This window comes from Dromiciops gliroides, chromosome 2, assembly GCF_019393635.1.
Source record: "Dromiciops gliroides isolate mDroGli1 chromosome 2, mDroGli1.pri, whole genome shotgun sequence".
Taxonomy (NCBI): Eukaryota; Metazoa; Chordata; class Mammalia; order Microbiotheria; family Microbiotheriidae; genus Dromiciops; species Dromiciops gliroides.
In genome coordinates, this window is record NC_057862.1 from 122,890,286 (window position 1) to 122,915,956 (window position 25,671).

Sequence of the window (25,671 nt, forward strand, 5' to 3'; positions counted from 1 at the left end):
CTGTTTGACCCAGGGAAAGTTACTTAACTTCTTGGTGCCTCAGTTTCCTCAAGTGTCAAATGGTGATACTAATACATAACCTACTTAGGTGACTTGCTGTGAGGAAAGAATCATCATATAAATTTCATTTATATCACTCAGAGTGATCTTGAGCTACTTTCTGCTTTCTCATCATTGCAAAACACCTGGAGGAAACCAGTAGTAGATACAGATCCAGCTTTGTATCTTAATGGCATCATACAGGACGAGAAGAGAGCCCTTTCTAGGCAAGTCAAACTGGGTAGACAGGTTGTCAAAGGGTTAAAAGGATTTAGTGCTGGAAGGGACTTTAGAAATCATCTAGTTCTGCTCTATCATATTATGCAGGAGGAAACTGAGGCCCAGTGAAATTCATCTTCCATAGATATTAAGAAGCAGGGTTAGGATTTGAACCTGGAGCCTTAGACTTAGTGCACAGTTGATTGGAACCAGAAAGAAAATCCCAGGACTACTACTTAGCATCTGCAGGACTTTGGGCAAGTCACTTGAGCTCTTTGGCCTTTAGTGGCCCACTGTGAAATGAGAGGAGGGGTGAAGCAGATGGTTCTTGGGCTCCTCCATTTCAGCTCTGAATCTATGATCCTCTGCCTTCTTTTCTTTGACCACCTGAGGGAGATTGACGTCTGCCTCACTTCAATCCAATTCCCAGGCAAATCAAGACATCACCTTCTTGATGTCACTGGTCCTCTTTGAGAAGGAAGGACGAACAACAAACAAAGCTAAGAACCTTTGGTCCATGGGTGAACATAGAGCCATGGTGATGGTGGGTAAATCAACACTTACTAGGTTCAGTGCCTGGCACATAGTAAGTGCTTAATAAATGCTTATTGGCTGACTGAATCATAGGACTTATAAAACTCAATAATTCTATCTAAGGGTGTCCTTAATCAAAGAAGGGATCTGTAGAGATGCCTTTTAGCCTGTCTTGGGGAAAATGGTTCTTTGATATTAATCCAGGGAGGGCAGTTGAGACTATTGGAGTCTCTTAAAACAGAAATAATCAAGAAAAGTCCTGCAGCTGGAGAGATGGATTAATATAATTTTATTTCCTTTTCTTTTCTTTGACAATGAGGGTTAAGTGACTTGCCCAGGGTCACACAGCTAGCAAGTGTCAAGTGTCTGAGGCTGAATTTGAACTCAGATCCTCCTGAATCCAGGGCTGGTGCTTTATCCACTGTGCCACCTAGCTGTGCCCATAATTTTATTTCAAGAAGAGGAAGCAGATTTCCATTGGCTACTCTTGGAGGGCTCATTCAAGCCATCAAGCAGTTTTTCAAATCAATTCACTGTGTTTATTTTTTTCAACAATTATTATCCTCATAATAGTTCATATTTATATAGTGCTTTCAAAAAGCCTTACAAAGTGCTTTCCTCACAAACCTGTGAGATAGATGGTACAAATAGTATTATGCTCATTTTGTTGAGACTTGGGGACATTAAATGACTTTTTCATGATTCCAAAGTGGCAGGAGGGGTATTTGAACTTCTGGCAGGTTTTATAACTCCCAGGCCAATACTCTTTTCACTAAACCACTCAGCCCCGTGGACCTCACAGATCTGAAGAATTTCTCTCTCATCTTAGTTATCACACCCTCTTGGGTGTGATACAACGTAACTGATAACTACATAAATGCCTCTGGATATGGAGAGCACCATCGACCCTGGGAGTCACGGTCTCTATGAAGCTAAAGTTTTCTTATTTGTAAAATGAGCCAGTTGGACCAGATAATCACTTCCAGCTTGAAATCCTATTATCCTAATCACTGCATTCCATTTCCTCTGGCCTCTGATAACAGCCTTGCTACTAGTAGTTTCAACTTTCCCTCCCCCCTCTCCCTCCCCCTCTCTCTCCCCCTCTCTCCCCCTGTCTCTCCCCCTCTCCCTCTCCCTTTCCCTCTCTCACCCTCTCTTCCTCTCTCTCTCCCTCTCCCCTCCCTCTCTCCTTCTCTTCCTCTCCTGTTTCCATCTTCTTTTCCCCCATTTCTCTTCCCCCTCTCCTCTCTCCTCCCCCAGATACCATCTCTCTCCTCCCTCCCTCTCCCTCTCTTCTCGGTTCCCCTCTCCTTCCTCTTTTCTCTCTCCCGCTCTCTTTCCCCCTCTCTCTTCTCTCTCTTCTCCCTTCCCTCCTCTCTCTCCTCTTCCTCTCATCTAACCTTCATCTATTTTCCCACCTACTGAGTAAGTGGGGGGTGGGGGGCAGGGGTCCGGGAGGCATCTAGGATCTAGACAAAGCCTTCCTTTCCTGGCCATGGAGGAGACTCTCTGATGTGATAGGGAGGGCCTCCAGACTGCAGGGAGGCCTCCCACAACACCTCCTTTCCTATTCAAAACGTCTGCTGGCCTATGTTCTCTATACATTCACCTCACACAGGCTCGACCCCAGGACTTCTTCACAAAAGTCACACAATGCTCCATTCAATCTATAGAATTAAAACAGAGAGGAAACAAACTGACCAAGACAAGAGCAAGGGGGCAGCGATTAGAACGAGTGCAAAAACACAACGATCCAACTAACCCACTACTCACCAGCTAAAGGCCTGGTGAGGAGGGGCAGGAGGGGAATGAGGCACTCTTCCCTCCAAATCGGACAGATCCCTGGTTCTGGAGTCGAAGAGCTGGGTTCAAATCCTCTGATCTCTGACACTCCCTACTTTTGTTCACCTGGGAGTCACTTCACTTTGGCCCTCAGTTTCCTTTTCATCTGTAAAATGAAGGGGCGGGACTGGGCCTCTGAGGTCCTCTATAGCTCATAGGAGCTCCTCTTGTAAGCTCCTTAAAGATAAACCAAGCCTTCTTTTTTCATATCTCCTCAGGGGTGGGTGGCCAGCATGCCTGGGTTGTTGAGTTATCTTTTTGGTTCAGCACCTGGCCAGTGGCATTCCTGGGGGACAATACTAATAATGTAGACGGCTGGTAGCACACAGTGGAGAGAAGGCAGGGTCCACAGTTAGAAAGACCTGAGTTCAAATCCAGCCTCAGCCACTTATTAGCTGTGTGACCCTGGGCAAGACACTTAACTTCTGTCTGCCTCAGTGGTGATAATTACCCTACCTCGTAGGATTGTTGTGAGTCTCAAAAATAAGATAATATTTGTAAAAAGAACTTAGCATGCCTTAGATTCAGGAAGACCTGAGTTCAAATCTAACCTCAGACACTTGACACTAGCTGTGTGACCCTGGGCAAGTCACTTAACCCCCTTTGCCCGGCAAAAAAAAAAAAAGTGTTCTGACTATGAATATAATCTAACAAATCGGTAGTTTTGGTCTTGCCTCTAGGGATGTTGTTTAATTTATATATCAAAGAATCGAAATTTGAAAGGGAATTTAGGGAACATCTAGTCTAACTAGTCCAGCTCTCTCATGTTACAGATGAAGAACTGAGGCCCAGACAAGTGAGGTGATTTGTCCAAGGTCACACAGGTCTAAATCCAGGTCGGTTCCAAATATGTTACATCCTGCCACCTGGTGGCAGATCTGGGTATTGGAGATTCTATAGGATATTACTCTACAATGAGTGGGGCAAGATATGGCAAACCCTCGAGTACCCCAAAGATCGGGAAATGCTTAACAAAACAAATAAAAAGACAATAAAACATAGCTAATGTTACATTTTAATTCTAAAGTCAACATGTAGCCACAGGCATGAATGGATTAGTGGCTACAGTATCACTACTGTGGAGATCTTTTCTCTAGTGCTCTTCCATTTCCCTAAAAATCTTTAGGCATGGAGTTCCTAGGTCATTAAGACTTAGAGCTGTAAAGGACCCTAGAAATCATCTAGCCCAACTGCCTCATTTTACAGATTTGGGAATATATACACACACACATATACACACATATATATACATATGTGTGTATGTATATATATATGCTATAGATGTACATTTTTTGTTTCTTTTTAAAATTATTTTTGTTGGTAGTTTGTTTTTATATCAGACTATTGTGTTTTCACTACTATGTGTTTACTCAGTTTCTTGATGTCTCCTGATAACCACCCCTTATTTTGTTGTTGTTCAGTTGTGTCCTATTTTTCGTGACCCCATTTGGGATTTTCTTGGCAAAGATACTGGAGTGGTTTGACATTTCCTTCTCCAGCTCATTTTACAGATGAGGAAACTGAGACAAACAGGGTTAAGTGATTTGCCAAGGTTCACATAGCTAATAAGTATCTGAGACCAGATTTGAATTCAGAAAGATGAGTCTTCCTGACTTCAGGCCCTGGCATTTTATCCTCTGTACCATCTAGCTGCCCAGCCACCCCTTATAATAAAGAATAAAAAGGAGGGGGGAAAAACAGACTAGCAAAACTAACCAAGATTTTAAATAAGTCTGATATTATATGTAGTGTTCCACACCCTAAACCTCTCCCTTCTCCCATACCTGCTTATATTTCTTTTTTATAATCTAGCTCAGACATTATAGTTTTATATCCATTTCCAATGATTTTGTATTGTTCTTTCATTTTATACTGTTAAAGTATTTTTGTATGTTGGTTTCCTGGTTCTGCTTATTTTGATTGTCATCAGTCCCCATGCTTCCCTGTATTCATCATATCCATCAATTCTTATAGCCCAGTAATATTGCATTTCAGTCAGGTATTACCACTTATTTAGCCATTCTCCAAATGATGGATAATAGATATTAATTTTGTTTGTTTGGTTTTTGTGGGGCAATGAGGGTTAAGTGACCTGCCCAGGGTCACATAGCTGGTAAGGGCTGATGCTGGTGGCGGTGTCAGCTAGGTGGCCTAGTGCATAGAAAGCTGGGCCTGGAGTTAGGAAGTCTCATCTTCCTCACTTCAAATCTGACCTCAGACACTCACTAGCTGTGTGACCCTGGGCAAGTCACTCACCTTGTTTGCCTCAATTTCCTCATCTGTAAAATGAGCCAGAGAAGGAATTGGCAAACCACTCCAGCATCTTTGCCAAGAAAACCCCAAATGGGGTCGCAAAAAGTCAGGCATGACTGAACATAAGCCAAACAATGGATCTTATATTGGACGGTGATAAGTATAAAGAACATTGGACTTGAAGTCATAAAAACCTGTTCTAGGCTCTGAGTCATTCCAGCTGTTCAACCTTAGACAAAATACTTAGGTTCTCTGAACTTCAGTTTCTTTATCTGTAAAATGGGGATAATAATGCCAGGCCAAGGGACAGCTAGGTGGCACAGTGGATAAAGCACTGGCCCTGCATTCAGGAGAACCTGAGTTCAAATCCAGCTTCAGACACTTGACACTTACTAGCTGTGTGACCCTGGGTAAGTCACATAACCCTCATTGTCCCGCAAAAAAAAAAAAATGCCAGGCCCGCTTACCTCACCAGCTAGTCATGAAGATCAAATGGACACGCACTGTAATCTGTAAAGTATTTTATAATGGTGAGGCCTTACTATTAGGTCAGCCAGGGCTACCCTGCCTCAGGATCTTATCTGACTGGTTGTTTTTAGGTTCTAGCTCTGAACCTGCCTTGTCTTTCTGGAGGAGTTTAAGTATGGCTTGTCCCTCAGGATGGTGGTGGAGGAGTGCTCTGGTGCTGGGCCCAGGAGCCAGCCTTCTGTCAGAACTGCCATCCGGATGGGTGGGCCTCAACTCACCTCGCAGGATGGGTCTATTTGGACAGTGTTGTTTTCCTTCCCGTCCAGGCAGGACACGGGTCCTGGCCCGAGATGGCTCATTTCCTTAGCACAGAACAACAAACCTAAGTAGAAGCTGCTGCCCGGGCCAGGCTGGGGGGGAAGGGTCACAGGGTCACGGAGTCCAAACAACCCCTGCCTTCTTCCCTTGTGCCCTTTTTATATCTTTACAGCTTGGGATGATAGAGCGGCCAGAGCCTTGTGGGGTTTATAGAGTAGAAAGAAGATGGAGAAGATAAATCTCCCTGAGTGAGGTGCTCACATTTCTGATCGAAAGAAGCTTTGCTAAATCTTGACTTTGGACTTTCTTCACTCAGTTTATTCCAGGGTAGGAACAGGAAAATGAGCGCAGACTCTGGAGTCAGAAGGCCTATGTGTGAGGGGTGTGTTGGTAAATGTTTAACAACTGTCTTTCTAGGGGGGGAAAAGTACCCACAACACACTTTTACGCTTAACCTGCATTATTAACAGTTTTTTTCACCACTTTCTTGAGTCTAAATCAACAAAGCAACAAACCAAGCCTTGCTTTGTAGCTACTCATGTTGAAAATTTAACAATCAACTGTCCGGAGCCAGTTTGAGGTGTCCCCAACCTATTCCTGCCTGTGTTCAAATCCTGCTTCTGACGTCACCTGTTTGATGTTGGGCAAGTCAATTCACCTTTCTAGGCCTCAGTTTGCTCATCCATAAAAAGAGAGCTGTACCAGATAACTTCTAAGGTACCTATCTATGATTCTTGTTATTCCCAGAGAGGAATGAAAATAAATAAATAGTCCCGAGTCCTCTCCCCACCTCCCTACCCCTATCCCCAATTCCTGAAATTAAGGAAAGATTCAGGGCCAGGTTCCTACTGGATCACCTCTGCCAATGCCACTGATAGCCTGGTTGCTCCTTTCCCAGTGACTCTCACCCCATCTTTTAGAATAGGGCATTGCTACAACCAAGCAGTGGTGGAACTCTTGCACCCTTTTTTATTTTAAGAGGTATGAATTGAGTCTTCTGCTCTGGCAAAGCCTGCTTCCTCCATTTGGTTTCTGAGTATGCTAACTCTGGGTGCAGAGTGCAAATGCCCTCCTTCCCAAAGGCTCTGGTGCTGGCCCCTCTTTCTTAGGAAAGAGCTCAGCACTTTGGTGGCTACCCTATCCTCCAGCCCAGCCAAAGCCTAGGAAAGGGGCGTGTGTTCCTTTAAGAGGCTGGCCCAGGAGTGGTGGGGTTTGCTCTGTGCTGTTTCCTTTCTGGCCATTCAAGAGCCCCAAACATATCCCGGAGCCCAGTAGCCTCATTCACTGAGCCGGGACTGTGGGAAATCTCCCAGGAGTTGGACGGGTAAGTCAAGCGGCTGAAGTCCTGTCCCAGGGAATCCAGGCAGGTACCTTTGCAAACCTGTATTTTCTTGCAATCCCTTTTTTCTACTTGAGGCTCCCTTACTCCTGCCCCTGGTTCAGGAGAGGCTGGGCTGGGATCTGAGACAAGATGCGGGACAAGAATAGGGACTGCGACCAAGACACTGAGTGGTGGGGAAGAGCCCTCCTGGGCTTTGGGACAGGGAACTGGGCTCTGGGGCAGTGGCCTCTTGGGGTTGGAGGCACAGTGTGAGACCTGGCCAAAGATGAAAGCTTGAGACAGGGGATCTTGAGGGACAAGCTGCTTAAGATTTAGGGTAGATGTCCAACTTAGTGCCCAGGGCAGAGTAAAAAGGGTTTGCAGTCGGCTGTAATATTCTTCAGTGTGAGAAACTGCCTGCCACGTGCCAATTCCACAGACATTTGCCTGCTGGAGTGAGGTGAAGAGGTAAGTTGGTGGGACTGTGGCCAGTTACCATATGGGGCTACTTTCAGTCACTTGGGGGAACCTGACAATAGCTAAGAGCGGGAAGACGGGCTAGAAATGACCCTGTTGGCTGGACTGGGCTGTGGTCTCCACCCCAGCTCTTCTACCAGTCCAGGAGACCCAATTTTTTCAGCCTGCCTCATTTGAGGAAAGAAGAGAGGGAGATCTAGAGCCACAGCAAAGCAGAGAACACAGCTCCACGCTTCCCTGGCCCCTCTCCTCGAATGCCCTCCAGCAGTGGGAGGGGCAGGCAGATTGTTCTGCGGGGCGTTAGAGAACAGGGCCAAGAAATCCCCGTCTCTGTCACAAAGTGGAACTTGGTGGGAGGTCCCTGGAATGTTTCTAGGGTCTGACAGGTCTATTCGATAAGCAGAGGTTTGTCTAATGAAACTCTGTAGCCTGGAGGATCCTTTCCTTGGGGATCAGGGCATCTAGCCCTTGGAGGAAGAGGCTTTCCTGGTGTTTTAGGGGGAAACTTAATTAGGTTCCTTTGTCGGGCTCAGGGTGAGTGCACAGGGAATGTCAGGAGGGACCGGGATTCCCCTCTCAGCTCACCTCCTGCTTCCACTTTCCCTTGACTGATAGTGGCAGTTTCAAAGGAACTTATAAACCTTGTCCAAACAGGGGGCACAGATGTCAAATTCCTATCCCAGTGCCCGGGGGGCTGGAGGCTGTTGAGAAGCTTGGTAGGTACATGGCACCCTCTGCTGGTACTTTGGGGATTTGCAATCACCTGGATGTGGAAAGATACTTGGTTTGGAGCCATAGATCATAGGAATATAGATTCAGAGATGGATGGTCATCTCATCCCCCTCATTTTATAGAAAAGGAAATGGAGGAAAAAGGTTAAAGGGGGCAGCTAGATAGGCGCAGTGGATAAAGCACTGGCCCTGGATTCAGGAGGACCTGAGTTCAAATCTGGCCTCAGACACCTGACACTTATTAGCTGTGTGACCTTGGGCAAGTCACTTAACCCTCATTGCCCTGCAAAAAAGAAAGAAAAAAAGAAAAAGGAGTTAAAGTAACTTGCTCATGATCACGTGGGTAGAAAGTATCAGAACTTAGAATTAAACCTAGATTTCCAAATCCAGGGTTTTTTCTACTAATACACTTATAAAGCATTTAGCAAACCTTCAAGGGCTATATAAACGTTGTTTCTCATCCTTCTCGTCCTTCTCCTCTTCTTCTTCTCTTCCTCCTCCTCCTCCTCTTCTTCTTCCTCCTCCTCCTCTTCCATTTCCTCCTCCCTCTTCCATACTGCCTCTTCACCAGGGAGGCTTAAGTTGGTAGAGGAAAGGCCAGAAATGAAGGGAAAGTTTTAAATTTGAGAAACGAAGAGATATGTGATGGGAGGGAGTGTATAAGACTGAATCTAACTCAGTAGAATCTTGCCTTTCCCCTTAATGTGGTGGGTATGGCTCTTATGGCCCATTCACATCAGTTGAGTTCTGGATAGGGGTTCCCTTGCCCCACAGTATGCTCTGTTGCATCAAAGTATAATGAAAGTAGCACAAGGAGTCAGTAGATGCAGGTTCTCCTCCTAACTTTGCCACTAACTGGCTGTGTGACTTTGGACAAGAAGCAGCTAGGTGGCTTAGTGGATTGGGCTTCAGTCAGGAAGACCTGAATTGGAATCCTGCCTCACTCTTACTAGCTGCATGACCTTGGAAAAGTGCCTTAATCTCTCTCAGCCTCAGTTTTCTCCTCTGTAAAATGGGAATGTTGATAGCACCTTCCTCCAAGTTTTTTGTGAGGATCAAATGAGATAATATTTATAAAGCACATTGTCAACCTCAAAGTACTCTATAAATGCTAGCTATAAAATGAGGGGGTTTGGTAATCTCTAAGGTACTTTCCAACTCTAATATTCTAGGAAGTGGTTTTATCCTCAGTCCAAAGGATGCCAGGAAGATGAGAACGGTTTTGGGGATCAATCTGGAGCTCCAGTTTATTTCTTTGAATGATTTATAATCAGGCTGGATCCTGAGCCCTCCTTGTTTGTATCTCTAAGCCCAAGGAAAGTCAGATCGTGGGAGGGAAGAGCAGAGCATTGTGTGCCTTCTCCTTGGATTTTTTTGTTCAACTGGATACAGAACATGGGCTGGGTAAGAGGATAAGGGGAGTGTGGAATGAAGTCCGTGAGAGCAAGGTTAAGAAAGGAGTGTTCTCCAGTGACCTCGTGTAGGCAGAAAGATATTTCCATCTCAGCTTCAGAATTTCAAGAGTGTAAAATCTGGAAGAAACTTTACAGACCATCTAGTCCAATACTTTGATTTTACAGAGGAGGCAAGTGAGGCCCAGAGAGGTGTGATTACTTGCCCAAGGACTTACCTTAATGGCAGGACTGGGATGAAGGCCCAGGTCTTTTACCTCCTGCCTTAGAATTATTTCTACTCTGCCGGTCTGCCTCTCCAGCTTATGCTGTGACTAAATTAAGGACTTTTGTACACTTGTTTCAATTTAGAATATTCAAACCCATTCTTTCCCCCAGCTTGGAACCAAAGAAATGGGAGAAGGGAAAAGCTGTGAGAAACTAGGGTAGGAAAGACATCAGAGCAGAAGAGAAAGAATGCTGAACCTGGATGGAAAGGCTAGGAGTAAAGGATGACTAGACGTAAAAAAAACCTGGGTGTGAATTCTTAACACGTATGAAGTTTGGAAACCTTTAGTTAGTCACAACCTTCTGAGCTACAGTTGAGTCATCATCCTCCCAGGTATGTTGTGAGGAAAATGTTTTGCAAATTTGAGGGGGGGACCAGCCAATGTGGGTCCAGTTGAAGGATGGTTCTTGTGGAGCCCATGTGGATAATTGGTGAATTTGTTTCTGGAAGTGTGTGATGATGCTGAATGGAGGTCCTGGCTCTCAGCTGTTTCCTGTCTGCTGAGTAATGGCAAAGAGGGGCCTTTTGGTTAGCCAGCAGCTGAGCTGGAACCAACAGTGTTTACCAAAGGTTTCAGTAGTTCAAGGTTGGAGGAGTCATTGGAGATCCAGCTTGGGAAGGTGGCATCCCTGAGGAGTGACATGCTTGACCTAGCCCAGCTGTGGACTGATGTTGTAGCTGAGATGAACTCAAGAAACTCATGCATCAACCCGGAAGCACCCAGAAGTGAATTCAGTGGTGGGAAGAATGTTCGAAGCTGCCACTCAGTTTGAGCTCACTCTCCCCAAGGACTGAAGCAGTTCTTCCAATTTTCTAGCCCTTACAAAGCCCTCTGCCAAAAAAAAAGAAGGACAAATGGGTCCCATCCAGGACACAGGCTTGCCAAGGGGGGCACGTGCTCCAGAGTTTGGAGGATCATTCTTACTCCTTGTGTGGAGCAGGAAGGAAAAGCATGAGCTTCTCCATTGGAGCCTTCGCGATACTCTCAGTTATAACTCAGTGGCCAGCCATGCATCAAGCAGTCAGGGAACAGTTACAGAATACCTGAGGTCTTCTATCATTGCATCATTCCAGAAGCAGGCTCATCAAACATCCACGTGGCTCCACTGGACTTCTTCCAAGGCTGGGCTCTCATTGGCCATTACGAAGAACTTATTAAAGACCCATATAAATGTAAACTGCTGTTGATTCAGAACCAAAGTCAGTCCTTCTTTTCCTGTTTCTTCCTGGTTCTATGCAACTGCATATGAATCCCAAAGTACCTAGAACAGTATGTGGCACACAGTCGGCATTTAATAAATGCATGTTGATTGATTGATTGTGTCTTGCAGATGCCCCTGAGAACATAAACAGGGCCTAGTGCTCAACTTCACGTTCCCTGCAGTCTTGACTCTGAGGGCATCTTTTGCCTTTTTTTTTGGTATCCCCAGAGCTTATCATAGGACTTGGCACATAGTAGGCACCTAATAAATGCTTACTCATTGATGGATAGACTGTGGAGAATCCAATGAATTCACCAAGTGGGAAAGAGATACAAATTAATTCCCTGAGTTGGCTAAAGAGGATCCTTATGACTCCAAGTCTCCCTGTGGGGTAGAGAAGAATTTGGGGGTAAATGGAGTCAGGGACCCACGTCCTGGAGGAGAACCAAAGTATGTTCCCTCTAGCTGTGGGCAGACTTCCTGACAGACAGGGCATAGTTCAGTGGGGCAGCCAGCTGGACCACACTCAGCCTAAAGGGGTGGGAGGGCTGGCTGCCAATCTTTCTCAGCAGGGAGGCCAGACTCAGGGTTAAGCAAGACATGAAAGGCTTAGCTTACCACCCAGGGCTAAGAAATAGGCAGAGAGGAGAATGAGCTGAGCCTGCATGGATTCTGGTTTCCTTGTGGCTTCAGAGTCTTGAGCAAGGGAGAAGGAAGCCCAGGGAGGGCACCTTGGATATGGTCAGGGTGGGCCTCTGAGTTGGGCCTCTGTTGCTTGATCCAAGCTGTCTAGACATCATAAGGATGTGTCCTGTGTTCCTCTTCCAATGGAGTCATTCTCTAATCCATGTGCACTTTTCTTCTCAGCTGGCTCATTTGGAGCCCTCAACCTTGAGCCAAGAGCAGTTGAGTTTGTCTGGATGAGAAATGCTGCTGGTGTTGTCGATTATGCTCCTGCTACCCTCTGGCTGTCCTGCACTGCCTTTCTACAATGGCTTCTACTATGGAAATGTAATGAGTGACAGAAGCTACAGAAATGGCAATGGAGAAGGTGGGTGTGCCTTCCAGGGCTGGCAAGGAACCTTATTTGTGCAAGGCAGGGAACCTCAATTTTGACTGTTTAACCAAGCAATCAATCTGCAAGTTCTTATTAAGTGCTTACCTGTTGTCTGGGCTGGCAGCTGGGTAGTGCAGTGGATTACACGCTGGGCCTAGAGTCAGGAAGACTCATCTTCCTGAGTTCAAATATGGCCTCAGAGGGGCGGCTAGGTGACACAGTGGATAGAGCACTGGCCTTGGATTCAGAAGGACCTGAGTTCAAATCCGACCTCAAACACTTGATACTTACTAATTGTGTGACCCTGGGGTAAGTCACTTAACCCCAATTGCCTCACCAAAAAAAAAAAAAAAGAAAGAAAGAAAGAAACCAATATGGCCTCAGACACTAGCTGTGTGACCCGGGACTAGTCATTTAACCCTGCTTGCTTCAGTTTCCTCTTCTGTAACATGAGCTGGAGAAGGAAATGGCAAACCACTCTAGTATCTCTTTCTTTCATTTTTTTCTTTTAATCAAATTTTCTTGTACAAAATGACAGATATGGTAATGTTTTACATAATCATACATGTACAACCCATATATGATTGTTTGCCACCTTGGGCAGGGGGGATGGGAGGGAGGGAAAGAGGGATAAAAATTGGAACCCAAAACTATAAATAAAAATGTTTATTATTGGGGCAGTGGATAGAGCACCGGCCCTGGAGTCAGGAGTACCTGGGTTCAAATCCGGCCTCAGACACTTAGCACTTACTAGCTGTGTGACCCTGGGCAAGTCACTTAACCCCAATTGCCTCACCAAAAAAAAAAAATGTTTATTATTAAAAAACCCTAAATGGGGTCACAAAGAGTTGGATATGACTGGAAAATGACAACACAAATATTATAGGCTCTGCACTGGGGATACAAAGAAAGCAAAAACAATCCCCGCTCTCAAGGAACATATTTTTTTATAAAAATTGTTTTAATTCAGAACTTAACAGACATCAAACACAGTTCAGAGTTCTTAAAAATTCAAGGTTGTTTGTCTTTACAATGCTATTTTTATTATACAAATTGCTCTCCTGTTTTTGCATCAGTTTATAAAAAAAAGGCTCTCCAGATTTCTCTGAAACCTTCCCTCTCACCATTTCTTAACAGTGCAATCATATTGTATTACATCAGCAATTCTCAAAGGGTGTGCTGCTAGTTCCATTGGGTGTGCCATGAAATTTTGGATGTTATATCAATGCAGATAAAAGAAAAATTTGAAATTATTTTGTTTAGATGCATTTTACTTACCCACCCATTACATGGAGTATTGCAAAGCACAGTATTCATAAGATAAACAAATCGTGCCAGTTATGGGTATGTACTAACTTTAAAACACATCAACCTTGAACTCAACTAGAAATCAACAAAAACAGCTGCTCTTATTTAAGGGAAATGGTGATTGCTAGAATTCTTGACTCTCCTGTAGTGTTGCTAAATTAAATGTTCAGCCCTTTGAACAAAAGAGTTTGAGAACTAGTGCATCACATTCATGTGCCACAATTTGATCCTTCATTCTCTAATCAATGAGGATCTATTTATTCTGTTTCCTGTTCTTTGTTACCACAAAAGGGTTGCTATGAATATTTTACTGTTGGGCCTCTATGTTTTTTCAATAAAAATTCATTGTAATCACAGTTCATGGACAACTCTTTAGCCTTTAGGTTGGGCTGAAGGTGTAGTTTGTCCTTGTTCCTTTCTCCCACTCTCCTTCAGGGAAGAAGGGAAGGTAGTGACAGCAACTGACTCCTTGGAGCTGGTGATTGGTTAATGCTTTTAGGGGTATCTTTGCTGATAGGAGGACATTCCTTCAATGTGTCTTGTAACTAGGCAAGGTACTAGTCTGGGAGCTGGCTTCTTCTTCAAGCCGACCCATCTCCACTAAAAACAAAATCCTTCCTGTTCTTAGTTACATGGTATTTAGTCAGAAGTTTCGCTTGAATATCTTTTTCTTTTTTGTTATTGATTTTGTTTTAACATTTTTTTATTGATAACTTTTTGTTTTGTTGTTCTTCTATCACCTCAGAGAGAACCATCCCTTATAACAAAAATAAGAAAAAGTTGCAGGGTTGAGGGGGAGCAGTTTAACAAAATGAACTGATCCATCTAGCCTGACAATGTATACAAAGTTCTGTACCAATACTCTCCCACCTTTGCAAAGATGAAAAATGAAAAGAGGTACATTGTATTCATTCTTCTTCCCTGTCAAGGTCAAGGTTGCAGGTTGTCTTTTTCTTAGGACCTTTTGAGATGCTTCCTTAGAGTTTTAGTCACTCTAATTTAGCTTGGGAGCAGTGGTTATGAACTGTAGCAGAATGTGATCAATACCAAGGGAGGTACAAATAAGATACAAATCTTGCTTCTTGATGCTGGCCTTAGACAGTTCCTCATCTTGGATTCCCATCTCTCCCAAAAGGCTTCTTCAATGGAGTGAAATTGGTGGTAGAGACACCCGAGGACCCCCTGTTCACTCACCGAGGTGCCAATGTGACCCTGCCCTGCCGCTACCACTATGAACCTGCACTGATCTCCTCTCGTCCTGTTCGGATCAAGTGGTGGAAACTTGGGGAGAATGGGGCCCCTGAGAAGGATGTGCTGGTGGCCATTGGGCTGAGGCACCGAAGCTTTGGGGAGTTCCGCGGGCGTGTTCACCTTTTACAAGAGAAAGAGCAGGATGTCTCCCTGGTGATATCTGACCTGCGCCTACAGGACTATGGGCGCTATCGATGTGAGGTCATTGATGGGCTGGAAGATGAGAGTGGTGTGGTGGAGCTGGAACTGAGAGGTGAGCAACTGGGCAAGGGAAGAAGAGAGAGACAGAGAGACAGAGGGAAAGACAGACAGACACAGAGAGAGAGATGGAAAGACAAAGAGACAGACAGAAAGAGAGAGACAAACAGAGAGACAGAGAAAGAGAAAGACAGAGACAGAGAGACAAAGACAGAGACACACACAAAGACAGAGACAGACAGAGACAGAGATGGAGAAGTATAGTATTGGGGGTAGGGGAGCCAGGGGAAAAGGGATGGGAATGGATTGACCCTCCTCTGCTCCTAGGATGGGACTATTTTCAGAGTATCATGGGATTTAGATCTTGAAGAGACCTTAGAGATCATCTAGTTGACCCCCTTCAATTATAGGTAGTGCCAGGGTAAGAAATGGGGTCATTCGGGAGCTGGGAATGATTAGACTCAAAACGTCTCAGAGATAGGAGAGAGGAGGATATTAGTTGGGACAAGAGAAAATGAAGTTGATTGGGGTCAGATGTGTGGTTGAGGGCCAGACGGCTCATGACTGCAATGAGAAAGTAACCTTTATCTCCTCTATCCCCTCTCCCAGACCTCCTTTGACCCCAGCCCACCCATCTTATTCCTGGTATGTGCTGCCTTAGGCTTGTCTGGTTCATTTTTTTTGCTTTAGGATGTAACCTGACACTTGGTGGGCGAAGCCAAATAAAGGCTATGTGCATTCCTCAGAGATCAGGCCAGTAGGCAGGGTTTCTAGGGTCTTAGGCCACTGCTGATTGCACCCTGCTGCTTCCTAGAAAAGAACCAAAGTTGCCTAATGAGGTCACTTGATCTAGTAAAATGATGAACTAGCTGCCCCCAAGCTGAGAGATGAAAGCTGCAAGCACTGGATTCCTGAACTGATTCCTCCATGGAGGCCTTTCTCAGGATAGAGACTCACAGGACTGAGGGTACCATAAGGCATCATCCTTTTTAGCACTTCTGTCTTTCCTTCTCTCTTATCCTCCTCTGGACTTTTTCCCTCTTCACTCTCTCCACTGGTTTCTTTTCCCCTCATATTTACTCATATCATAGACACCTACCTTTTCTACCTCCTTCACTACCTATACATTCTGCTAATGTACAGTATAAAGATAAAGTTTTTCTCCCTTCTTTCACCCTTTGTGTAGATAGCTCACAAGGACCTCCTAGGTAGACTGACTTCAGTCTGTCTTTCCCTCCCTCCTTCCTTCCTTCCTTCCTTCCTTCCTTCCTTCCTTCCTTCCTTCCTTCCTTCCTTCCTTCCTTCCTTCCTTCCTTCTGAGGCAAACAGAGGTTAAGTGACTTACCCAGGGTCACACAGATAATAAGTGTCTGAGGTCAGATTTGAACTCAGATCTTCCTAACTCCAGGGCTGATAACTCTATCCACTGAATCACCTAGCTTCCCCCAGGTGCACTTTCTTCAGAAGCCAGTCCTAACTTATCCATCCAATTCTTCCTTTGGTCATGACTCCTTGTCCTCTCCCTCTCTTCTCCTTGCTAGGTGTGGTGTTTCCCTACCAGCCACCCCATGGTCGCTATCGGCTCAACTTCCACGAGGCACAGCTGGCCTGTGAGAAACAAGATGCTGTGGTGGCCTCCTTTGAGCAGCTCTTCAGGGCCTGGGAAGAAGGACTGGACTGGTGCAATGCAGGTTGGTTGCTGGATGGGACTGTGCAGTATCCCATCACCCTGCCTCGGCAGCCATGTGGGGGGCATGGCCTCGCACCTGGGATCCGCAGCTATGGCGAGCGTCACAAGAGACTGCACCGTTATGATGTCTTCTGCTTCTCGTCATCTGTGAAAGGTGAGAGTGCCCCGGGAGAGCCTCGGCTTCACTCTGCATTTGTCTAGTCATAGGTCTCCGAGGAGGCCCTTCCTGGATCAGGGAAGAGGTGGGTATGGGGCTGTGTGACATTGGCCTTTCTGTAGCAAGGAAAACAGCCCAGAGGCTGTTCCAGGGATCTCTAATGACTAAATCAGAGATCAAAGAATCATGAATATGATATGATATGATATATATGATATGATATAACTGTTATAGTTAACATAATATCATATCATGTTATATCAATATATCCTATCATATTATATAAAACATCATATATCTATATAGATGTATATATCTATGGAACTACATATTTAGAAATACACACAGGGGTACTTAGGTGGCACAGTGGATAAAGCATCGGCCCTGGATTCAGGAGGACCTGAGTTTAAATCCAGCCTCAGACACTTGACACTTACTAGCTGTGTGACCCTGGACAAGTCACTTAACCCTCATTTCCCTGCCCCCCCAAAAAAGAAATACACACACATGAATCTTGCTTGTACATCGTTGTTTGAATATTTGTTCCCTCATTGTACTGGGAGCCCCTTGAGAACAAAGCCGGTCTTCTGCTTTTCTTTGTATCTGCCACAAATAAACAAAGTGCCTAGCACAAAGTAAGTCGATGTTTGTCGCAAATCAATGTTTGTAGACTTATTGGAGTAATAATAAATAATAGTATCAGTAATAATGATGATGATTAATAATGGGCATTGATAAAATTCTTTAAGGTTTGCAAACTGCTTTACTAAATACAAAATTATCTCATTTGCTCCTCTGTCCAAAATTTGTCCCTTGTCAGTGAGCTCTGCATACGGTGTTTAATAACTACTTACCAAATTGAATTGAACTATGATCCCTGTTATGTTGGTTGCTTTAGTGCTCATGGCTCCCCTCCTCCATCTCCCCCACAGGGCGGGTATATTATTTGGAGCACCCAGAGAAGATGACGCTGGCTGAGGCAGAAGAGGCTTGTCAGGAAGATGGGGCCAGCATTGCCAAGGTGGGGCAGCTCTTTGCAGCTTGGAAGTTCTATGGCCTGGACCGCTGTGATGCAGGCTGGCTGGCTGATGGCAGCGTCCGCTACCCTGTTACCCGACCCCGGCCTAACTGTGGATCCCTTGATCCTGGTGTGCGAAGCTTTGGCTTCCCTGACAAGGAGAGCCGAAAATATGGAGTCTATTGTTACCTATCGAGCTAGGGCTAAGGGGCAGGCCTCCTTTGGCCCCAGCCTTGCTTCCTTTCCTTTTTTTCCCCCTCCTTCCCCGATCCCCTCCCTCCCCTCCCCCTGGGCTGGTGTATTTATTGCAAGTCTCATTTACCCTGAGGGTTGAGGAGATTTAGATGAGTTTTTTACATTTTTCAACAATTTCTTTAAACAATAATATTTTTTATTACGTGTTTTTGAAAAGCAAAAGAGGAAACTGAATTCTTCTAAGACAGGTCTTCTCACATGTCTTTCTTACCTCTGGGCTCCATCTCTCCTCTAGGGCATTCAGTAGGAGCACAGAATCTTAAAGTTAGAAGGAACCTCAGAGATCATCTAGTCTAATTCTGTCGTTTTGTGGTGAGGAAACTAAGTCCCAGAGGAAGGGAAGTGCCTTGTCTAAGGTCACACAGCAAGTCGGTGGCAGAGCTGGAATTAGAACCCAGATCTTTAGACTCCTAGTCCACAGTTCTTTAAAAGTACCCTGGGTTCTCCCTTTTCTCTCTGTTGATGGAAGTGGGGGCTATTCCTTATGTGGGAGGAAAGAAGTGATTCAGTGGGATCCTGATCCATTGTATGTTGCCATACAATGAGACAGTGGATTCCAAAATCAAGAATTTGGACAGCTCTTGCTAACTTGGCCTCCTGCCTCTTATACTTACTTTCCTCCTCTCTTCCCATTTCACTGGGGACCTTTTTTGTCCAGGTGAGTCCAAATCAGTACATCCGGGAAGTCAGTGCTCCAGACAACTTCCCAAGCTCCACATCCATGCCTGGTCCAAGGATTTTTGTGTCTCACTCCCATTTTTCTACTTCCTTTCTGGGGAACTGTCACTAGGTATATGTTTTCCAAGAGCAATAAATGGTGCTATGACCTTTTAAACCAATTCTAGTTCCTTCTTGGTCCTTTTCCCTCTCTTTGCCTCTACCTCTCTACCTACATTTTTTTTTTGTCTGAGCTGGAAGAGGGATAACAGTACTTTTTACTCCATAGTGAGGTATAGTTCTGGGGAATGATGAGAGAGAGAGAGAGAGAGAGAGAGAGAGAGAGAGAGAGAGAGAGAGAGAGAGAGAGAGAGAGAGAGAGAGAGAGAGAGAGAGAGGTGTGTTAGGGTGCCCATGTGTGTGCATGTTCATTGGTAGGAGGTGGGGAAAGTATGGGAGAAGTACTGCTCCCTTGACTTGGGGGTGGTTGCCATGGAAATGTTTTCTTAAATGCACCTAGTGAATTTGTGAAACAAAGTGATGGATCTGAAGGGAGGAGAGAGAGGTGACATTCCCTGTTGTCTTAGTGAGCCTCGGCTGCTGCTGGAGGCTGGATTCCAGGGTCAGATTTGTTTTTATTGCCCCTTTAACCAGAGCTGCCACTCTGGTCTGAAGCCATCTTCAGGGTCTCATTACAGAAGCACTCTCTGCTCCTGGAGACGGTACTACATGGGAATTCCCTTTTTTCAATCATACTATAAAAATGTAAGAGAGGGAAGGGTTCAAGCTGAGAACCAAGTGTGGCCTGTGTTCTACTTCAGACTCAGGCCTTCTAAGACCAGCTGGACAGTCCTCCCTCTCTGTTCTCCCCAACTTATCTCCTGTGGGCCCTGGAAATCAAATGTGAAGGATGGATTCAAAGTTTGATCTCCATTTGCTGCCAATATCCCTCTGTGATTTCTCCCATTTTCTTCTCAGTGTCTAGTCCTTTCCTTATGTCCCTTCCAAGGACATTCACTATCTTTCTTGAGTACATTCTGTTTCCAGAGCCCTGTATAAAGCCCAGTTCATAAGCCCTCACTCTAGTCTTATTTCTTGACCTCGTGTAACATGTGTCCATGGAGACACACAAAGAAATATTCATATGCACACATACACACTCTATCATGTTAGCCTCAGTTTTCTTATCTGTAACATCGAGGGGTAGATGAGATGACCTCTAATATCTCTTCTAGCTCTAAATCTATGGTCCTACAGAAATCATCTCAATATGAATAAACTACAATAGGATTTTGCTGTATATGGTTTATATTGTCTGCTGTACACACACCTAGTTCCAAGTTTCCTTTGAATAAACAGGATTTATAACCTTTGGGGAGTTAACCAAAGAGCCTTTCCATTTCCCCAAAAGTCCCTTCAATAAACCCTTAGTTCTCCGGCGCCATCTCTTAAATTATAAGGAAAAAAAAAAAGACTCTTCCAATTTTTTTTATTATCATCATTGTCAGTTTTCAAAAATATAAATAGGCGCATGGAACCATGGTGGCCTGCACGGTCCCGGGGGGTGATGCTCAAACCGTGGATCAGGAGTGCCCCCCAGCCCTGCTGTGACACTGGAGGAAGCCAGAGAAGCTAATTAATCATAGAGTGGAACCAGCCCCAGAACCCATCCTCCTTTGGGCTTCCCCTCTGTATCTCTCCTTCAATTTTGCTCTTCCCATGCACCTTCCTCCCTCTTCCCTCCTCCTCTCTGACTCCTGCCCTTATCACAGACACCCCACCCCTTCTACCCCCTTCTCTTCTGATACATTCAACTACAGTTCACTAGTACAGTATTCTTCAGGTCCTCTGTCTCTGGAACATCCACATGATCCCACTCTCCCTCTCCCTCTGCTAGCCCTTCTTGGAGATTAAATAACAAATAATTACATTGTTCTTGGATAAAATCAGGAAACAAAAAATAATCTTCTTTATTTAACTTAACCCCCTCCCTGTGTTCCCTCCTCCCCCCGTCCCTGCCCTGGTCCCTGAAATAGGCACAACATGAAATTGAAGAAAAGTACCTAAACTCAGACTGTGGGGAAAAAAAATGTGGCTGGAATCTAGTTTGTTTGCTTTAGTGCTTTGCTAAGAGAAAATGAAACAAAATATTTGGGGGGATGATTTTTTGGGGGGTGGGTATATACATGATGTGGGTTTTTTTCCTTTTTAATGTAATTCCTTATATGACAGAAAGCAACAAGAAGGTGACAATGACTCCATGAAATAGTGTCAGTTCTGTAAGGTCTGTCGGCTCATTCTGTCCTTTTTGGCTCTCTGGCAGGGGATTTACTGTCTAGTGGGCTGTGCTGTGGACCTTGCTCCTCTGGGGCTGAGAGTTCCGCCTTTGTAGTCGTCGCTTATAGGTGGCAGCTGTGGGATGGGAAGAGAGTATGATAATTACTCAGTGAAGGGAGAACAGGACTGGGTCCACCCTAACCCCATTGATGGTCTTCTTCCATTAGTTCAACTCCCCTTGATCCTGGCTTCTATTTGATGATGTGAGCTTCCACTGGGATCTCTGGGCTTTGCTTTTCCCCTAAACCTACCAGACCTATTGGGTCTCAGTCATTGTTAACAGATGGGCAGAAAATCTCCCCTTCATCTATTGTGTCTCATATGTTTTACATTATAAACACCCTCATAGACACTATGATTCTGTTTAGCTTTATGGACCTATCAGGTCCTGGGACCAAAGAAGCAGCTGGGATTCCAAGAAACTCCTCTAGCATTCCATATCTGGCAGTGGAAAGAATATTGGAATTGAAGTCATGGGATCTGGGCTCCAGTGCTGTCTCTGCCACTTACTACCTGTGCAACCTTGTATGAGTCATCAAACCTATCTGGGCCTCAGTTTACTCATCTATAAAATGAGGGGTTTGGCCTATCTATAAAATGAGGGGGTTGGCCTGGGAGACCTTTAAGATCTCTTCCAGCTCTAATTCCATGATCATATTTTTCAGACTCCCTCCACTCATTGTTTTTCTAAGTAGAATCTGGGGCATTTTCAAGAGTAAAATTCTAGAAATTCTGGAGGGGTAGGAGGAGGGATTCCTTATGTTGAAACCCTTAACTCTCTATGTTCAATCCATTGATCAGATACTCCCAGGATAGTGTGGGAGAAGAAGGAGCATTGGGTAAACAGAAAAAACCATTACTTACGGTCTATGCAGGCTATCTGTGGCTCTTCCCAATGTCCACTAGGTAGGCATCGGATTGTAGGCACATGGCGCTGGACAAAGCCCTCTTTGCACTGGTACCGGACCAATGAGTTGATTTCATACCGGTCCTTTTTCTGTCCAAAGGTCCTAGCATGTTCAACTGCAGGAGGGTCTCCACAAGCCACTGTAAAATTGAGAAGGTGTGGTGAAGCAGATATATGTTTTAATTTAATATTTTATTTTCCTCCCAATTGCATGTAAAAATAATTTTTAGCATTCATTTTTTAAAAAATTGTTGAGTTCCCAATTCTCTCCCTCCTTCCCCTTCCTCCCTCATTGAGAAGACAAGCAATTTGATACAGGTTGTACATGAGCAGTCATGAAAAATATATTTGTATATTAGTCACGTTGTGAAAAAATGGATTTTTAAAAACCAAGAAAAATAATGAAAGTAAAGAAAAAGTATGCATTGATATGCATTCAGACTCCATCAGTTCTTTCTCTGGAGGTGAATAGCATTTTTCGTCATGAGTTCTTCAGATTTATCTTAGATCATTGTATTGCTGAGAATAGCTGTCATTCACAGTTGATAATTGATGTTGCTGTTACTGTATGTTCACCTGGTTCTGCTCATTTCACTTTGCATTAGCTCATGTAAGTCTTTCCAGGTTTTTCTGAAATCCACCTGCTTATTGTCTTTTACAGCACAATAATATCCTATTTCATTCATATACCACAACTTGTTTAGCCATTCCCCAACTGATAGCCATCCTCTCAATTTCCAGTTTTTTGCCACCACATTGAGACCTACTATAAATACTTTTGCATATACAGGCGCTTTTCCTCTTTTTAAAAAATCTTTTGGGGATACAGACCTAGTAGGGATATTGCTGGGTCAAAAAGTATTGATGGTTTTATAGCCCTTTGGGAATAGTTCCAAATTGCTCTACAGAATGATTGAGTCAGTATAGAACTTCAACAGTGCATTAGTGTCTCATTTTCCCCATATCTCCTCCAACATTCATCATTTTCCTTTTCTGTCATATTAGCCAATGTGATAGGTGTGGGGTGGCAACTTAGAGTTGTTTTCATTTACATTTCTTTAATCAATAGTGATTTAGAGCAGAGTTTCTTAAACTTTTTCCACTAATGACCCCTTTTCACCAAAGAAATTTTTATATGATGCCCTGTATATGGGTATATAAAATAGGTATACATAATCTTTTACTGTTGCCAAATTTTTTGTGATCCCCACATTCAATGGGTTGTGACCCACAGTTTAAGAAGCTTTTATTCAGAGTATTTTTTTCATATGACTATAGCTAGCTTTGATTACTTCATCTGAAAACTTTCTGTTCCTATCCTTTGACCATGTATCATCAATTGAGGAATGGCTCATATTGCTACAAATTAAGCAAATATATTTTTGAATGGGCTAAGAGATTCTGGGTAGAGCTCTGGTTGATGAGGACTTCCAGATTAATGTTGGACTGCATCAATATACAGCCACTTCTGGGATGAGAAGGTTAAATGAATGCAGAGAAGGATGATAGAGCACAGATCAAAGGCACACATTATCTGTGGGACCCGAGGCAAGCCACTTCACCTCATTATGCCTTATTTTCCTTATCTATAAAATGAGATCTGGAGTATATGAACTCTTAGATCCCTTCCAGCTCAACTAGCCTGGTTTTCCATGAACTTCTGTTCTTGTGAAGTTGGTCATTGCTGGCTCTATGGCTTTGCTCTCTATGTCTCTTTCATCTGATATTTCTTCCTTCAGTCTCCCTCTGTTCATCAACATCCTATTTTCTTTCAGGCTCAGTTCAAATCCCATCTCCTCCATGTAGTCCTCCCTGACCTTGTCCCATAGCTAATCTTTTCCTCCTCTGAATTCCTGTAACCCTTATCTTCTACTATATATCATACAATCTAGTTTATCATGTGCTATTTTATATAATTTTCTAGTTTTTTGACTGTAAGTGCCTCAAAATCAAAGTCCAGATTTTCTACCTCTGCCCCCTCATAGAGCCCTGGCCAAATAGTGCAAGGCACAGAGTAGGTAAAACAGAAAATATTTCTCGATTTAGTCTAGTGCCTCCCTGAATAGTGTTCTCCTGTGTTCAGACTCTGAGGTAACATTTAACCTAGAAGGTAGTTTTAAAAAAGGATATTATTTCAGCATTTGGTTCAGTGGAGAGGGACTTAGCTCTGTGAGCAGAACAGGATACTGGGTGAGCTCCTGGCAGCTTAGGGTCTAAACAAATGGACCCCTTATTGTAGAATTTTTATCTGGGTTCCTCTGGAATTTAGAGGAGTATGAATAAATGCTCATGGGATTCTCCCTTTTCAAATCAGAGCCAGAAGATCATAGATATAGAGCCAGAAGGGAATTCAGAGGCCATCTAATTCAATCTCCTTATTTTACAGATGAAGAAACTGAGGCTAAGGGACTTGTACAAAATCACACAGGGTAGTAAGCATCAAATGTGAGATTTGATCCTAAGTCCTCTGAATTCAGAATCTTGAACTCTTTCCATTGTACCATGCTGATTCTCCTAGTTTACACATATAGAATCTGTGTCCCCCAGAAAGTTAAACATTTGCCCATGATGCTAAAGCAAGTTTGGGGTAGGGTGTGAACTAGACCCCAGTCCTCTTGGTTTCTTGTTTCCCAGGTCAGTGGCTCAGAGGCAGAGAGAACAACTAGGTTGTGAGAGAGAGAGAGAGAGAGAGAGAGAGAGAGAGAGAGAGAGAGAGAGAGAGAGAGAGAGAGAGAGAGAGAGATCGAGCGCAGGCGCATATTGTTCCATTCTTTGAATCATCTTGATCCATTCAACTAGGACAAAATCCCTCCTGGGAAGTGGATGGGATTGTAGGATCACAGAGGGATTTTGGAGGCCACTGAGTGCAATGCTCTCATTTTACAGGAGAGAAAACTGAGGCCCAGGGCGGTTGTGATATGCCCAAGGTCACACAGGTAGCAAGTGTCTGAATCTGGATTTGAGCCCAGGTCCCCTGACTCCAGAAGCAGTGTTCTTTCCTTTGTAAGCTTTAAGAGTCTCTCAGTGCTTGCTGTGGGAATGGCCTTAACTTACCTGTACCCTTTTTACATGTGAACGGCAAGTGATAGTTGCAAGGGACATCATTCCATTCGCCCTTCTCATGCCAGATCATCACTACGCAGTCTTCCCCAGTGGCAAAGAAGTTGTCTGGTTGGTTGGGCCTCCAGTTCTCAAATTGCTGGGGACAGGATATGGGACAGAAAGTGAGAAGAGGGCAAGGAGGAGGACGGATCACTTGCTTCTATCCGTATTCAGTCCTGGCTTTCCCCTATCTCCCTTCTCCACATTTTCTCCATCTCATTCCTCATGTAGCGAACCTTAGTTTGTCATTAGATCAAAGGCAGCTTACAGCCTGGCAGCATTCTTCCTGGTAACCTGGAAATGCCCTTTCCTGATTATACAAGTTTGGCCTTCCACACTCATGAACTCAAAACATTCAATAAAAATTCACAGACTCTGATGATGAGACATGCTATTTTTTCTCTTTGGGGGGAAACTAAGGTGGAAAATCAGTGATCTAATTTGTCCAGTTTGTCCTGAAATTTTTTTATTTTAATTTTTTTTGGCCTGAAATCTTTAGATTAGAAATATGGATTAGAACCCATGAGAAAGTCCTCCAAATAAGATTCTATGGGGTTTTCGTTCCAGTAGAGAACACCCTCCTTTCCCTACCTTAATGAAGCCTGCTATGATCATCCCAGCCAGCAGCTATTGACTTTCTTTCAAACCAC

General features: G+C 44.2%; 2 protein-coding genes across 2 annotated transcripts in view; one reads left to right on the forward strand and one right to left on the reverse strand.

Moving 5' to 3' along the window:
- Positions 1–6,924: 6,924 nt before the first annotated feature.
- On the forward strand, positions 6,925–18,834 carry HAPLN3 (hyaluronan and proteoglycan link protein 3). The gene is made up of 5 exons (XM_043980521.1): positions 6,925–6,997; positions 11,952–12,135; positions 14,585–14,953; positions 16,440–16,742; positions 17,678–18,834. The coding sequence occupies exons 2-5, from the start codon at positions 12,012–12,014 to the stop codon at positions 17,962–17,964; spliced, it is 1,083 nt and encodes a 360-aa protein (XP_043836456.1). The 5' UTR covers positions 6,925–6,997; positions 11,952–12,011; the 3' UTR covers positions 17,965–18,834.
- Positions 18,835–20,457: 1,623 nt separating this feature from the next.
- ACAN (aggrecan) overlaps positions 20,458–25,671 on the reverse strand; it is a 94,625-nt gene continuing 89,411 nt past the window's right edge. The window contains exons 19-21 of the mRNA XM_043980520.1: positions 24,974–25,118; positions 21,877–22,059; positions 20,458–21,087 (exon numbers count right to left, since the gene is read on the reverse strand). Of these exons, the coding sequence (XP_043836455.1) occupies positions 21,011–21,087; positions 21,877–22,059; positions 24,974–25,118 (405 nt within the window). The 3' untranslated portion in view covers positions 20,458–21,010. The remainder of the gene's footprint in view (positions 21,088–21,876; positions 22,060–24,973; positions 25,119–25,671) is intronic.